Source organism: Microtus pennsylvanicus, chromosome 8 (genome assembly GCF_037038515.1).
Source record: "Microtus pennsylvanicus isolate mMicPen1 chromosome 8, mMicPen1.hap1, whole genome shotgun sequence".
NCBI lineage: Eukaryota > Metazoa > Chordata > Mammalia > Rodentia > Cricetidae > Microtus > Microtus pennsylvanicus.
The window spans coordinates 102,983,309-103,000,408 of NC_134586.1; the positions used below are offsets into that span (position 1 = coordinate 102,983,309).

At 44.7% G+C, this 17,100-nt stretch overlaps 2 protein-coding genes across 2 annotated transcripts in view; both read right to left on the reverse strand.

Moving 5' to 3' along the window:
* The window catches only part of Tpo (thyroid peroxidase), a 74,651-nt gene that overhangs the window by 18,290 nt on the left and 39,261 nt on the right, over window positions 1-17,100 (reverse strand). The window contains exons 8-12 of the mRNA XM_075981880.1: window positions 16,430-16,930; window positions 7,511-7,769; window positions 5,406-5,576; window positions 3,131-3,368; window positions 1,102-1,310 (exon numbers count right to left, since the gene is read on the reverse strand). Coding sequence (XP_075837995.1) covers window positions 1,102-1,310; window positions 3,131-3,368; window positions 5,406-5,576; window positions 7,511-7,769; window positions 16,430-16,930 — 1,378 coding nt within the window. The remainder of the gene's footprint in view (window positions 1-1,101; window positions 1,311-3,130; window positions 3,369-5,405; window positions 5,577-7,510; window positions 7,770-16,429; window positions 16,931-17,100) is intronic.
* On the reverse strand, window positions 11,781-15,186 carry LOC142855730 (zinc finger protein 431-like). Its single transcript, XM_075982154.1, has 2 exons — window positions 15,095-15,186; window positions 11,781-12,018 (listed from the first exon to the last, which is right to left on the reverse strand). Exons 1-2 carry the CDS (start codon window positions 15,184-15,186, stop codon window positions 11,781-11,783), a joined length of 330 nt encoding a protein of 109 aa, XP_075838269.1.

Here is a 17,100-nt window from a genome sequence, read left to right on the forward strand (position 1 = left end):
TCTGGAATGGAAGTGGTTAGTATGTTTGTATGCATGTCTCTCTATGGGCATATACAGCACGCCTCTTTGTGTCTCTGTTGGGAAATGGATTCCAAGCCATGGAGAAGTGCCTGCCACATAGCTAATTCTTTAGCTCTTGCTTGAATTCAAGACTGACATGGTACAGAACTGAGGTCATATGGTTAACAAAAGAGTTAGCATTTGGTGTGGTTGAGAAAATTCCTCGGTTGCTCAAGCGCTTGCTGTGCATTTGTGAGGATCAGAATTTAGATACCCAGAACCCACATAACAAACAGCTGGACGGGCCTGGCGCCATGGTGCTCTGACCACAATCCCAGCACACAGAGGCAAAGACAAGGAGTTCCTAGAGCAAGCTGGCTAAGCAGACCAACTAGTTCTAGAGTCAGCGGGAGGTAAGACAAAGAGATCAAGGACACTCAATGTCAACGTCAGGCCTCCAGACACACATGTGTACAAATGTGTGCCCAAATCCATACACACGTGAATATGCACAGCATAATATACCATGCACACACATGCAAAAGGAACAAATGTTTTGTGACAGTGGTAATTCATGAGATATAATTTAGTCTGTCCTAAGGATAGAACTAAAATCAAGGTGAGAACATTGACTTTGCTAATAGTCTCAGGAATCTGTAGATCCCTGCTCAATCTTCCATCTTTTTCTACATAGCCAAGTGTCAACCACTGCTGGCTCGTCAATAAGAGCTCATCCACCACTTCTCAGCCGGGAGGACTGAGCCAGCAGAATCCCAGGAGACTCTGTGGCCAGAGCTCCCTAGTGCTGTTGGAATCTCATGGGTACAGAGCCCATGACAGATAAGGAGAATCTGGGATTGCCAGAGCCAACGCTTGGCAGCTATCAAGTAGTGTGTGAACCTGGACAGGGTACAGATCCATCAACTGTTGCAAACTTCTGGTCTGATTCCGAGTTCTCACTGGGTACTCCCATACCACAGGAGAAGGCAAGGCTCGGTCTCACCAGTACTTTCTTAGGAGCACAGGGTTGAAACCAGCCTCTCTTCGAGAGGTTACACTGACTATAGTGGCACGATGAAGTAACAAGTAGTTCAGAGTCACCTTGTGGAAAGGTCTCTCTCCATGCTTCAAGGTTCATCCTAGGGATGTCTTCACAGGACTCAAAGTCCTGGGGGAATTTTCCAGTCCGGAAGGCATCCACAGGTACCCTGGTGAGGCCGGTGTTGTCACAGATAACCCGCGATAGCGAATGCTTCTCCAGTTCCTGCCTCTGAGTGTCTGTGAAAACATGGCTGTTCTCCCACCAAAACCTGCACGGGAGAGGGCACGTGGGTGGGCAGTAGGATATAGTGCTACCTCTGTTTCTTCCTGCACTCACTATCCCCATGGAGAAGATGGTCAGGGGGTGAGCACAGCATCCAGGGGCTGTGAGAATTGGGCATTAGAGAGTGGAGAAAAAAGGGTATGGGCCAGTCTGTGGAGTGGGGGCTGTCTGCAGGGCAGCATAAGCTGACCAGCTCCACTGTGCCTGTTTGGGTGCATCCCTGCCTCAGAAACAAGTGGGATAACAGAAAAGTCAGCCACAGGAAGAGGTGCCGGCCATTCAGCCCAAGGCCCAAGTGTTGTTCTTGTCCTTCCCTCCAGGCCAGGACTGACAAAGAAAGGCAATAATGTCAGTTCTTCCTATGAATGTGAATAGCATGGACAAAGCTCCAGTTTCCCATAGCCGTTTACTGTATAAAGACCATCTCCATTCCTAGTTGGGAACACATTCTTGGCTTGTGGGAAGGAACTGAAATCTGCAAAAGGGCTTGGACAGCATGGGAAGGAATCTTCTATCAGTTGTCTGATGGAAGAGTTGCCTTTTGGGGACACTCAGTCATAAACACAAGAGTTAGGAATCACCATATCACCACAGCAGCTACCAAAGCCTCTTGGACTTTGCCATTGGACTTGACCCAAAGACCATGTCATACTCAAGGGAGTCCAGGAAATGACCTGCCTCCAAAGTTTGTGTCTTCTCATTCCCTAATTATGTCAAGCTATATGACTTTTCTAAAGATATAGTTTCAAAGGAGATAAACTCCCCCAGGATTTCTTCCAGGTGTCTCATCTCTGTGAGATGCTGTGTCCCAGAAATTTATGGCAACATTCATAGCAAAGGTAAGGAAAGAATTGTAAGGCTGTGTCTAAAAGCTGAGACACTTATGAAAAGCAGTCTTATAGGGAGAGAGGGATGGATGGAGGCAGGCAGGCAAGAAGACAGAATCTAGTATAGGGGTAACTATCTAAAAGAAAGAAAGAAATGCTTCCTTTGTTCTTCCCTCATGCTTCTATGATTCTAATGTTTCATCTCATACCCTTAATCACCATCTGGCGTCAGCTCATGAGGTGCACAGGTGTAACACACCTGCTTTTCTCGCCCCCTCTGGGGGAGCTCAAAATTCTAGACTGAAATGGAGGAAGAAGCAAGTGCAAGACAGGCAGGAGCCTCAGCCAGCTGTGTGGGGATGGAGGGGGAGGCATGGTGGGGAGTGGGCCGGACTCTTCAGCCACATTCTGCTCCTGGGTACCAGCTGGGGTCCACATCTGCATTAAGGCAGGGCTACCTGTCCAGTGTCAGCAGTGCCAGCGAATGGCCAAGATGGACACGATAGATTGTCACAGTTTGAATTTTGTTATGTGCCTTCTCATACACATGACTAGTAATATGGGAAAACAACAGTAATATTTCTTTTTCTTTTCTTTTTTCCGAGACAGGTTTTTTTTTCTGTAGCTTCGGAGCCTATCCTGGGACAAGCTCGTATAGACCAGACTGGCCTCTAACTCACAAAGATCCGCCTGCCTCTGCCTCCAGACTGCTGGGATTAAAGGCATGCGCCACCACTGCCCGGCTACAACAGCAATATTTCTAAGTGAACAGGATATTCTATACGTCTTGTGGTCCTTTTGTTTGGTGTCAACATTGTTTTAGGGTTGGGAATGGTTTGTTTGAGAGAAAACCTTCCCAAGGTCACATATAAGTGCTTGATCCCAGATCTAGCTGCTTTACATGAGCCTTATGTAGAACACTCTGTAATACCCAGCATGCTTTGCCCCGAATGTGGAGAGGCTTTCCACAGGTGATCACCTGTCTCCATCCCTCAGGGCTTTCATCTGTTTCCCAATGATGCATGCAAACAGAGGGCCAGTGCGGGCCCCCCGTGGGAAGGTTTCAGCCAGGCCTCCCATCCAGACGTCGATGTTGTCTGTGTGCTTGTACAGCTCCATGATCTTGTTGACCACAGTTTGGTTGGTAATGGCCCTGCTCAGCTCAGCTGGTGTTTTCAGGCGTGACAAGCCACAGAACTCTCTCCATTCATTGTAGCCTGTACAAGAAAGAGGGGCTAGTTTGTTTTTACAGGGACTTAGAGTTCACTAGTCTACCCATGGGTTCTGTTGATCCGTGGAAGCTAGAGTTGCAGAGACATAGCCCTGTCTGCCATTCCCTGATGCAGAGTGACCATTGCGTTATTGTGGTATGACTTTCAACCCTATGGGATTTAACAAAACAGGCCATGCAGCACAGACTTAGGGGTCTTATAAAGAGTGTATTTTGGGGGTGAATTAGGATAGAAAGGGTGCCAAGTCAAGATACTTTAGTGGGTTCATACTATAATTGGACCAGTCTTCTCCTACTGAACTGTGGTGACAGCCCCACCCTCTTCAGACCTGTTGATGCTCCAGGAGGACACTGAGAGCTTATGGAGAACAAGAGCACACATGCGCACACACACACATTCACAAGCATAGGCACTCTCTTATACACACAAAGTGAAGAAAAATCAGCAGTGGGAATTTAAAAACTGGTTTGTGAATGCTGCCATCCGAAGGTATTGAGTCAATCCTCAATGAGAGCAGCTCCCTCCATTCTGATTTAGGAGAAGCTGGTATCTGTTTAATGATGGTGGTGGTGGTGGTGGTGATGGTGATGGTGGTGGTGGTGGTGGTGTGTGTGTGTGTGTGTGTGTGTGTGAGAGAGAGAGAGAGAGAGAGAGAGAGAGAGAGAGAGAGAGAGAGAGAGAGAGAGAGAGAGAAAGTGTGTGTGTGTGTATTTATATTTGATACAGCTAATCACCGTACCACCTTTTTCAGAGTCATAGCTCCTGAGCTTCCTGGCCAACGAGTCTGTTCTATCTCAACTCAAGGTCTGTTGTACATGCTGGACCCGGTGAGGGGCAACTCTCTGGTCATCCCCCTATTTTTTCTCTCATTCCAGATGGGTCACCTCAGTTATCTTTCTCAGGAGCTATATAGCAAGGTAACAGGCTCCTCCTTTCCTGTCTACCTAGTTTTGATGAATTCCATAGCATTTCTACTTCATCACAGTCTGTTTTAGGGCAGACCTCCCAGATCCCACAATCTCATGACAAGCAAAATAAAATCGGTGGATTTGATTTATCTAGAAACATATATTCCCACTGCTTGCCACAGAGGTTGGGGAATATTTCAGTTACTTCATTAAATATCTTTCAGGATCATTGAAGAATGAAAAGCAAGTGAATTACACTCAAAAATTGGGAGATAGATTTTCCAAGGGCCACATGTAGCAGCTGTATACTTCCACATCTCAGAGAAGCAGGTGCACCTAGAGTTCAGGGTGGCGTACAGAAGGTGTGTGGTCTTCCAACACAAGCAAAGGGTCCCTTTTCTGTATCTTTCCTGTATGGATTTGCTCTTCAAACCCAAGTTACTCTCATCTTTTTGGTGGCTGTGGTGAGGGAAGAATGACACAGGACAGCACCAACTACACCCTACAATCATAGTAATAGCCCCTGAACTTGGGGGCTTTTTCTGCTGCATGTATTTAGGATACTGGCTACTGGTCCTCTGAGTGGGCCACTGGGTTAGACAAAGCATCAGTGTAGCATCTCCTAGGGAACCCTGGGACTCCACAGACTTCTGTGGTAGGGACTCCAACAGGGTCCTGGGTGAGTTCTGTAGTTGGATGCCCTTCTAAGACTGGGATTTGTCCCCAGGCCATACAAGGAAACACACCAGAAGAGGCATCTTGGACACAAATCATAGAAAGGCACACAGACTCTTGTGTGGTGCTCACAGGGTGCAGGGCAGTCGGTTTACAGGTAGATATATAGTTATAGGCCTGGCATATACCTCTAATCCAAGTTACCAGGAAGGCTGAAGCAGAAGGATCATGAGTTTGAATCTAGCCTGAGCAACATAGTAAAACCTCATATAAAAACACAAAAGCCAGCCAAGCAATTGAACAATAAAACACCAATCTATTCCTCTGAAGCTGGCAGTGCAATATATTTGTGGGTGTGTTTCACTTTACCCCAGACAATGAACCAGAGAGTCCTTCCCCCAAAACATACTGAGGCATACCATCTAGAGACCAGACAGACCTGGTAAGCCATGGTCACGGCCCCTCTGCAAGTTAAGCGATGCCAGATCCAAGGTGCCAGCATTAGACAACACGAAGAGCTGCTCAGTCAGCTCCTCATTCATCAGCTGCTCCTGTACCTGCAGCTTGGCTGGTCTTGCCAGGAGGCCTCTCACGATTGGGTCCAAGCCACCTGAAAAAATCATACACAGGTCAGTGGGGTCCCTAGGTCCCTGCTGAGTTCTGGGGACAATGGATAGATTCTCAGTTATAAAGCAGGTTTATTCTTAACCATTGTCTGTGCAGCTTCACCAAATCACCTTTCGCAGTTTTGAAAGTATTCCAGGTTCTTTAGGACACTGTGGTTATTGGCAACTTAGTGCTGAGGATGCACCTTCAACACCTTGGGGCCTAGACAAAGGCAGGGCCACATTACTGAGATTCATCATTTATTTTTCAGCAGCAAAAGGTTTAGAGAAGTAGTTCTCAACATTCCTAATGCTGCAATCCTTTAATAATACAGTTCCTCAAGTTGTGGTGACCCCCAACCATAATTTATTTTTAACATTACTTCAAAACTGTAATTTTGCTACTGTTATGAATCATAACAGTGGTTTCAGGTGAGACCCCAGGGAAATGGTCTTTTGACCCCCAAAGGCGGCATCAGTTTACAAATTGAGAACTGCTGGTTTAGAGCCCAGGGAAATATTCTCTGGATTCCACTGTGTGGAACAGTAAGATGCGGCCTGGTTCTGGTAAACTGTTTCTCACGGACCTTGCTCTGTTACCCACTGAAGTCTGGGTCACCTCATAGAAGGCCTCAAAGGAAGCAAACCACCAAGCTCCCAGGTCTTGCCTACCCTTAGCTGTCTGAATTCAGAATTACATGCAATAGCATCAACTAAGAGAGGCCAGTTACCTTAGGTGCACACCAAAGGCAAATGTACAATGTATTTTGAATTGGGTAAGGTGACCGGGAAGATCCCAAGCATCTTTCCTCATGTTCTGCATGGTAGCAATTTTATTATCAGTGGTGAGAGAACATACTGTCAGCTGCCATCATCTCTATCCTCCATCATCCCCGAATGTACTCTTGAGACCGTTTAGAAATTATCAGAGGGAGAGAAAGAACATGGGAATAAGAATAGAAAGTAAAACTGTGGAGTAGTGTGAAAACAATCCTCCAGAGAACTACAGGTTTTTTTTTTTCTTTCATTTTTGCAAAATGCATGCATCCTGCAGCTCACAGTGCTGGTCTCATCAGAGAACAGGTATAGTTCTTGGTGATGAAGAAACTGACAGCACCCCTCCATAAGGCATGACTACCAGGACACTACTACCTGTCTGTCTGCTGAGAGGGAATGGGGAGGGAGGAGGAGGGAGGGGAGGAGGAGAGAGAGAGAGGGAAAAGGAAAGAGAGAGAAAAAGAGAGAGAAGAGATAGAGGGAGAAAAGAGTGTAAGAGAGGTGAGAGAGGAAGAAAAGAGGGAGAAGGAGAAGAAGAGTCTGAAAGAGGTAAGAGAGAAAGGGAGAGAGAGAGAAAGAGAGAGAGCGCGCACTCTATATCTAGATCATCTATTCTGAGTACTGAAGAGCTCCAGGTGTGAGTCAAGGCATTTCTCAGGAAACTTCACCTTCTAAAAACCTTTGAGCACTGTCCTGGGGAATGGCTCAATCAGTAAAGTACAATGCAAAGCAGGCCCAGAAATCTGAATTTGCTCCTCAGAACCCAGGGCAATAATTGTAGGGTGTAATGGTGAGAGCTTGTAATTCTGATCTTGTGGAGGCAGAGTCAGTGATTCTTGTGGCTTGCTGTTCGGTCAGTCTAGATTAATCGGTGAACTTCCGGTCAATGAGAGACCTTTCTCAAAGGAAGTAGATTGCTGTCCTAAGGATGACACGGGAGACTGTCCTCCAGCCTGTATTTGCACACACATGCACTGGAGCACAAAGAAACATGCCACATAGGTACATATGTGAAAAAGGCTTTGAATATATTTATGCCCTCTAAATAACACTGAAAAAGTAGATAGCATTAGCTTAACCAGCCAGCATGGAAGGTAAAGTCTCATGCAGGGCCACCCTGGGTGTGCTTAGCTATAGGCTCATGTCAGGAGTACGGGCATACCTTCCTGGATCAGCCTCCAGGGCCTGAAGAAGACATCATGCAGCTGCAGCCTGGGGAGGTCTGTGTGGTCCTGGAAGTCAGTATCTAGCCGTCTCACCAGTGGATGGACTGCGGCGTGGCCAAAGCGGAAAGCAGCAGTAGAGAAGACATTGGAAACGGTAGGGTTCACAGTGGGATCGTAGCCTTCATAGGGGCCCACGTACTGCCTGAAGGCATCGGGACCCAGGATCTTGGGGATATAATCCCTCATGGTGATGATCTATAGAAGAAGGAGACAGGTGCTCTCTGAGCAGGGAAGGTTTTCAGCAAAGCTCAAGGATGCCTGCAGGCCAATTGGAGATTAAAGATAAAGCAATAGGGAGAAAGTCTGCTTGGGCATCCTTGTGATAGAACATCATAGGATTGGTGAGCTTCCAAGAGAAGAACACAGTCCACAGATGCAGGCAGAGGTGTGGGGGGACATGCCCATCAGGTAAGGCACAGCCCATAGGAACATTAAAATAAATACAAGTAGCAAAGAGACATTAGATTGATGAGGGTAATACAGAAATCTGAGAGCATCTTTCCTGTTCATTGAGACAGTTATCACTTTCCTATCAAAAATAGGCTGCTGGATGATTAATGTTCAGGTCAGCAGAGATCCTCAGATATGCAGAACCACACCCTCTATTTTACAATTATTGGGCTTGTGTCAGGGCATCCCAGAGGAGCCTCACCACCAATATTGCAGAGATTTACTCAGAATAAACATGCAACCATGGCCCTCACTCATCACATTACTTTTGTATCACGTGAATGGTCACTTGTGGTTCCCTGAGCCTTCCTTGGGTGACTGGCCAACCCTCACTTAGACAGTCTAGACTCTGGAAGAGGCAGTAGGGAAAGAGACTCCTCCTGGGATTATTCCTGGGACTTTAACCTCTGTAGAAACTCCGTACATATTCACAAGATACCTACACTTGCCAGGACTTTCTAGCTGCTTGGAAAGAAGAACAAAAAGTATTAGGCCTACACCCCTCTCCCTATGGAGCTGACAAACTGATATCCACCATTGGCCAGGCCTGGAAGTCAGCCAGGGAGAGAATCATCATAGATTCTTCTCCCAGGACAAGGAGAATGCAGCCAGCTCTGGGGGTGGGAGCTCTTGCTGCCATGTAATGCCCCCCCACCGGCACAAATAAATCCTAACGTTGGGCCACCTCCTTGAAAACAGCAGGACTTTGGGGCTCCTGGTCTTGTAAAAACTATCCAAAATCGCTTTGGCTCTGCCCTCACAGGTACTGATGTGAGGTTCTTTGTGGGAGCACACAGCGATTAACAGCAAACCGTCTGTTTACACACGCCCATCAGGCAAGGTTAGAGCTACTTGGTGAAGTACTTTCACTCAGTGTTAATTATAAGCTCCAGTTTCAAAGTTTTGTATATCCTATTTCTCCTTTTTTTCATTTGCAAATAGGATTTATTATTCAAATGGTGCAATTTTGTTCTGTCTAGTTGACAACATGTTTATCCTCTGAAAACACAATAGCTCACTAATGTAATGCATCAACTAATCTTATCTGAGCATTAGGGAGATGACTCAGTGGGGCTTGTTTGTGGAGGGCAAGGCTGGTGACCTTCATCACCATATAAAGATGGCCAAAAGTATACCCTATGAATTTGTCTTCTAGTCTTCATATATCTGCCATAACCTAAAAATAGATATCAAATTACACATACAGAAAAATTTAAAAAATAAATTACATCATCAATACATTTTATCTGTCATTTCTAGATAATTTTCCTAGAAGGCAATGCTCTTCAAGAAGAAATACCAACTATAACTAATGGAGACATGAAGAAGCATGGAATGTCAAAAGTATATACATATTTCCATAGCACATTGTCTTAGAGTTTCTATTGGAGTGGAGAGACACCATGACCATGGCAAATCATATAAAGGAAAACATTTAATGGGGTGGCTCACTTACAGATCAGTTTAGTCCTTCATAATCATGGAAGAACGAGAGGCACCATGCAGGCAGATACGGCGCTGGAGCTGAGAGTCCTTACATCATGATCCAAAGGCAGCAGGATGTTGTCTGTCTCTCTGGGCATGACTTGAGCATATGTGAGAACTCGAAGCTCACTTATACATTGACAAACTTCCTCAAACAAGACCACACCTACTCTGACAAGGCCACGCCTACTAATAGTACCACTCCCTTTGAGGGCCTTTTTCTTTGAAACCACCACACACATCAAGGTTTGTTATGAGATACACAGTTGATGGCTGATTTTCCTACTTTATTACATCTCTTCCATTTAGATGGAAATGCTGCTTTGGATACTCACATGAGGTGCTTAATGTTTCTTATATTCTCTTCTATCAAGTATTTTAACATTAGCATCATTAAAACATGTTCACAAAGTGAGACACGCTGGGGGTACTCATCTTCCCAAGCACTTGTACTCAGGAGGCCGACACATGAGAATTATGAGTTCAAATGGAGTCTTGACTAATCACTGACAAACAAGCCAGCTGGATAACAACATTTCAAGGGGATTTGTGAATACATGAAAATAAAACCAGTAGACAAGTGACTACCCCTCTCTCACAGACACCTTGACTTGAAAAGGATGATCACACATTGGCCCATATTTAATTAAACAATGGACCACTTAGATGATGGGCATCCAATTCTATACACAGCAGCAGAAAAATATATACCAGTAAGTAAAAGTACAATCAAATATACACTAACGTCACTGAAGGACTATAAGGAACACAAAATGAACTTCGTTAAGTAGATTTGCCACACGACACACTTTAATATATAACTCATATGTTGCAAAATGGAAGCTGCAATGCTGTGATCTCACCATTGGTGCTTAGTGAACTTGGTATTAATTTACTTACTTCAAGAACGTGATAAAAAAAGAGATGAAACAAGCTTTTTGTCCCCTTGAAACTGAAGATAACTGTCATGTCCAAAGTCTTTATTAAATTGTTTACATAAATAGGACTTTTTCTTTCTATGAGTTCTCATCTCTTTCCTGATGTCAAGTTTATATATTAATGCTTTAAAATGTTTACAGGGATAGACATATGGCCAAGCAGTTAAGACAAGCTCATTCCTAAAACCAAGGTCAGGATTTTGACAATTTGTAACACTTGCTACAAGATCACAGGGTCTAACCTTCTTGGGAACCAGCATACATACATGTATTCAGAGACTAGAGAAATGCAGACTTCACCACATATATTTTGTTCCTAGGGTTTCTCTCCAGTATGAATTCTTTCATGACTTTGAAGATGAAGATGACTGGGCTGTACAAAGTCTTTCCCACGTTCATTGCATTTTTAGGGTTTCTCCAGTATGTATTCTTGTATGTATTCGAAGAAGACTATGACATGAAAAGGCTTTACCACACTGACTACATTCATATATTTCTCTCCAGTATGTGTTCCTCTATGTATTTGTAGAGTACACTGTGTAGAGAAGGTTTTACCACATTCATTCCATTGTAGGGTTTCTCTCCAGTGTGTGTATTTTATGCCTTTGGAGACCACGTGAAGGATTTAACACATTGCTTACGTTTACAGGTTTCTCCCTAGTATGACTTATTTCATGACTTGGGAGATGAATGTCGCATGCAAAGGCTTTACCATATTGAATATATTCACAGGGTTTCTTTCCGGTATGACATCTCACACATTCATGAAGATAAATTTGCTCATGTGAAAGATTTACCACATTCATTACACTGATGAATCTTTTCACTGAGATGAATTATTTTTTTACTTTGTCTGATTGTAAAGCGGCATCAGACCTCAAAGTTTGATGGCTTTCTTTATATCCATATTCTTCTTTGTTGTGGGTTCCTTTTTGTCTTTGAAGATACCTGTGATGGGAAGAGCCTTTATTCCATGACTCACATGCGCAGTACCTTCTTTTCATTTGAGTTTTTCACATGCTTGAAGAGAACTGGAAAAACTCAGAGTTTTACCACTGCTTTCAGTCATGAATTATTTTTCTAGACTGTGAGTCATACTACATTTGCTTGCTGAGTCAGGACAAACAGAAGAATTTCCACATTCCTCGGGCTCAAAAGACTCTTCATCGGTGAGTTTTTGATGTATTCTCAATGAAGTTGGAAAACCAATTAACTGCAAGGTTGTATCATATTAATCAAGTCTACTTAAAGTGGGGGATGCGATATATCTTCTCATTTTTCAAGAAAAGAGAAGTACATTGCTTCTTTACACACTCCTGTTCTCACAAGACCTCTATCCATTGTGACATCTGGAATACCTTCCACATCTTCTATAACTTTTACAGTGTTCTTCCATATGCTCTTCCCAGGTGCAGCCTATAGCAGTGAGGTTCCTGAACGTTTCAAGCATCACATCTTTGCAGAGATTCTTCTGAAAAGGATCCACCAAAGCCCACTCTTTCCAAGGGAAGTCGATACAAACATCATCATAGGTCACTGCATTCACACTGTGGCTGCCACACTTGCCCAAACTCCCCAGACAGCAGAGCCCACAGTGCAACACATGGACCAACTTCTCTCATGTCTACTCTCTTTTTTTTATTTTTATTTTTATATTTTTATTTATTTATTTATTTATTTATTTATTTATTATGGACACAATATTCTGTCAGTGTGTATGCCTGCAGGCCAGAAGAGGGCACCAAATCTCATTATAGATGGTTGTGAGCCACCATGTGGTTGCTGGGAATTGAACTCAGGACCTTTGGAAGAGCAGGCAGTGCTCTTAACCTCTGAGCCATCTCTCCAGCCCCCTCATGTCTACTCTCTTATCTAACCCAGTTTAACATAGGCACAGACCTATGACTAGAAATAGACACATAAAACACAATCCACTACAGAAACATACACACAGAACAGGTGCACAACACAATTCAAACTCAGAGACAAACACTCAGACATACAACACACAAAATACTGAGCCCAGATACAGTATACACAGTGCACATGATTTCCTAACCAGAGCTGATAGACACCCAATGTGTACCTCTGTGTACACACAGGGTCTGGGATATTTGGACATTTCCATGGGGCTGGTAAAGATTTTTAGCCCCTGATGTTCCCTGTCTTCATGTCCTCCTTACTCCCAGCTACCCATTGGCTAATGCCTGGTCTTTAGGTGCCTGAGGCCATGGTAGGGCAGGCACTCCTGGGCTGCCCCTTACAACTATGCACAGAAGAACAAACTTCCTTATTTGTTACATGAGATTGAGGTCATCTTCCTGTCTGATTTAGGGTTTCCGTTTCTGTGGTGAAACACCATGACCAAAAAGGAAGCTGGGGATGAAATAATTTATTAGGCTTACACTTCAGCATTGCTGTTCATCACTGAAGAAGTCTGGACAGGGAAGGATCCTGGAGCAGAAGTTAGCACAGAGGCCTTGGAAGGGTGTTGCTTAGTGGCTCACTTCCTATGGCTTGCTCAGCGTACCTTTTTATAGAACCCGGTGCCTGCAGCTCAGGCACCTTCCAATATGGGCTGTGCCCTCCCCCATTGATCACTAAAGGAGAAAATATCCTACAACTGTGATGTGGGAGGTGATGTATGCTGTGAATAGGTTTTATTGCCATTGGTTAATAAAGAAGCTGCTTTTAGCCAATGGCTTAACAGAATATAGCCAGGCTGGAAGATATAGATAGATAGATAGATAGATAGATAGATAGATAGATAGATAGATAGATAGATAGATAGATAGATAGATAGATAGATAGAGATAGATAGGGAGGGAGGGAGGGAGGCGGAGTCAGGGAGATGTCATTTGTCCTGCTGAAGGTAGACACAGGGAACAAACTTTACCGGGTAAGACACAGCCATGTGGTGATACACAGATTAACGGAGATGGGTTAGTTTAGGATATAAGTTAGCCAGAAATACGCTTAAGCTTTTGGTCAAACAGTATTGCAATTAATATAATTTCTGTTGATTCAGCTCTGGGCAGCTGGGAACGAACAAGCAGCCTTTCCCAACATAGCTGGATCTCAAGGAGGCATTTCCTCAGCTGAGGCTCCTTCCTCCCGTGATTTTAACTTGTGTCAAGTTGACACACAAACCACCTAGTATACTTCCCCATGGTGTTTCTATGACAACACAGGGGCTATGCCAAGTGTCCAGCACAGAGCTTGTTCTAACCTGACAATGAAGGAAGGTTAATATAGAGCAGTGGTTCTCAACATGCCCGATGCTGTGACCCTTTAATACAGTTCCTCATGTTGTGGGGACCCCAGCCACTAAAATTATTTCATTGCTGCTTTATAGCTGTAATTTTGTTATGAATCATAATATAAATGGCTGATAAACAGTCCTTGAGACCCACAGGTTGAGAACCACTGGAATAGAGTAAAATAACTCATTTCTTCATAACAACCCAGTGAGACTGTGGAGTAAATGCTGTGTCTGTCTGTCTGCCTGCCTGCCTGCCTGCCTGCCTTCCTTCGCTTCCCTACCCTCCCCTGCCTTCCTTCCTTTCTTGTATGGTTTTCTATGTCACAAATGACATAGAAATGACTCACAGCAATCTTTATTTAAGATCCTCTGGCTTTTTAAAAAGAATCCTAAAATAGAGTTTCTAAAACTGGCTCTTAACCTAGACAACAAAGGGTGCCCTCAGAGAGATATACAGGGATCTACATAGGAAGGAGAAAAAGACAAGATCTCCTGAGTAAACTGGGAGTATGGGGGTCACTGGAGAGGGTAGAAGGGGAGAGGGGAGGAAGGCAGGGGAGTGGAGAAAAACATACAGCTCAATAAAAACAATCAAATAAAAAAAAGAAAGCAGACAATAAGGAGATCAAGGCAAGCCTGGGCTATATAGACTCAGTTTTAAAAAACCCAGCTTCTAATGTAGCTATGCATTCAATTATTCCCATAATCCATTTTGCGAAAACGCTTGAGATGCCATTGATTGCAAAGTGTGCCAGTATTTCATATATAAGTAAATAGGGAGTAGAAATGTTAACTAGAAAATCTTAAAACAAGTCTGAGCATGGATGGATAGATGGGTGTCGTCCCTGACAACCTGGTTCTTTTACTTCAGTCTTGGGTGTCTGGGCAACTCTGCTCCGCAGTAGCTGGGAACCTTGGGAAAAATGCTTCTTAGAAACTGCATGTCTCAGACATGAAGCATAGCGACTTTTTACTCTGTTATTGACAGAATTAAACATGACCTTGTCCTAGTATTAAGCAAGTGCCCAGTGCTTGCTTAGCTATGATGCTGTTGCTACAATTCTTGCAAGCGTGGAAATCAAGATGTTAAGGATTCTTAAATGCCTTTCCTTAATCTGAATGAGTTCGCCTAGTCTCAGTTGCCAAACCTTAAGACGTTATTTGAGGTAAGCAGTCATGGCTCTGCTTGCCTGGTGCCTGAGCTCTCTACAAACAAAAAGACATCATCTTCTAAGATGGAGCCACAGCAAACCTCCTAAACTGAAGAACAACCCGACCCCAAGGAGCTGAGAACTCAGTCACAGTGGGTAACAGTCTGCATAATGCTTTGTATGACATTTCCATGCTCCTGGCTCATTTTTGCTTAAAGGGAGAAACCCACCCACCATCTGCTTCCCTGCTTAAGATCCCGAGGTGTTGAGCTGACAACCTTTGCCTGGGAGAAGTAACGCAACTCAATATCCTGTAGTCGCTGCATGTTTCCAGACAGCTGGTGAGCTTGGCTAACAAGAGAAGGGAAGATGGTCTCCTCTGTGGACCAGACCTCCGGGAATGAGTCACCTGCCACTGCCCATAGAGGACGGCTATGGAGTCAAACTCCAGTAAACCACAGACAGGACCAGCAGCGTTTCCTGAAGACAGCCCTGGAGCATACACAGGGCCAGAGGGTAAATCAGACCACACACAGATAAGGAGCCCAGAAATCAGTTCTTGGCCATGGGCAGCTCCTCAGTCACACCAAAGCTTTCTTATCGTTACTCTAAGTAATTACAGGGTAGCAAATGCACAACAAAGATTTATTTTCACCCTAAAAACTGTCAAGATTTAAAGAATAAGCACATGATAGTTATTATCTAACAATGAAAAAATTAGCATGTAGTTAATCAGGGCTATGTTGCCAGAACTTTCTGTCAGCTCTAATCATTTTTATTTTTTTAACCTGAGTTTTTGGATTTATGACTGCTTGTTGACTAATAATAACTTACAGTTTCATAGATATGATTACGCAGTAGTTCTTTCTAAAGAAGAACCATGTTCTTAAACTGAAAAGCTCCCAATACATCATTTGTATATAAAGTAGGCAAGGATGGTCTAAGATGACATCAGTATCTATCATTCATGAAAGAGCTACAAGTAACATCTTAAGGGCGCCATAAATGATCATTTGGCTAGCTTAATAAAATACCAGTTTCTAATGGAAATAAAGAAAAACCGATTCTTAATTTGACAGAATTAGGATCTCCATTATTACCAACACACAAATATGCCAGAATCCAGCTCTGTGCCCACTTCATAGGGCTGCTCCAAGGAGTATGCAAGCTGCCTCTATGAGGCTCTGAGAGTTATGGTTGCCAGGTAGCAGCCGGTGAACGGACCTGTTGCTGCTAGACACAGTTGTGGCTGCAGAAGGTCTGTGGCTCTGTGGTTACTCTGGGTGATCCAGTGCTGGGAGGACGGAGCCAAGAGGAGGCCCCTGGTACCAGGAGTATTTTGCTCACAAACACTTGTGCCTTAAATGTCCCCACTTGAATATCCCAAAGGTGATTCTGCCGGAAACTCAGAGAGACAATGATAGTCCTACTGGAAGCCACTGGTAAGTCAGCAGTGACCCTGCCCAACACCCTTAGGGCTCTCACAGTGGCCTCACAGACACGCCTTAGGGGTATGCACTAGTTCCTGTCTGTACTGCCTCCCACCCCCATGCCATGCACGGTACGCACCTGATGCAGCGCGCCCACCACCTTGCGAGCCTCCTGATAGGAGGTCTCAGCACTCCAGTGTGGGTTGATGGCCTTGAATGTAGCAGCCAAGCGGTTGTGCTCACGCAGCCACAGGGTGTGCACTGCTGCCAGGGCAGGGACCTCGCTTGCGCGGCCGTCGCCAGCCAGGAAGCAGGGAGTACGGGTGTTATGTGGGGCACCGGGCTCTGGGGCACAGGCAACAGATGCGAAGGGCAGGTAGGTGCGGCCTGAGTCTAGGTGGCGTGTGTTGACACGCAACAGGCCCGCGGAGCTGCTCCAGTTGCGCAGCTGCTTCTCGGTGCCAGGGGAGCTGCCATATACAGTGGATGCATCGAGAAAGGAGGTCAAACCATTCATCTGCTGCCTGGGATTGGCCGCAGACAAGTTGCCGAAGAGAGCTCCCTGGTCCCCAGTGCCGCAGGCTGCTGAGGAACGGTAGAAAGGCAAGCATGCCGTGGTCCCCGAGGAGTTTGAGGGAAGCTGTAGCAAAAGGGAGACTAGATATCACCTCGGAATCTTGGGCCCTTTTATAATCTTAAATCATAAAATAAATCTGTGTTGATTATGATATGGAGTGCGGGGTAATAATGATTGCTGATTCAGAGTATGCACGCTGCATGCCTGGGAACTGTAGGGTAGTTTTCACATAC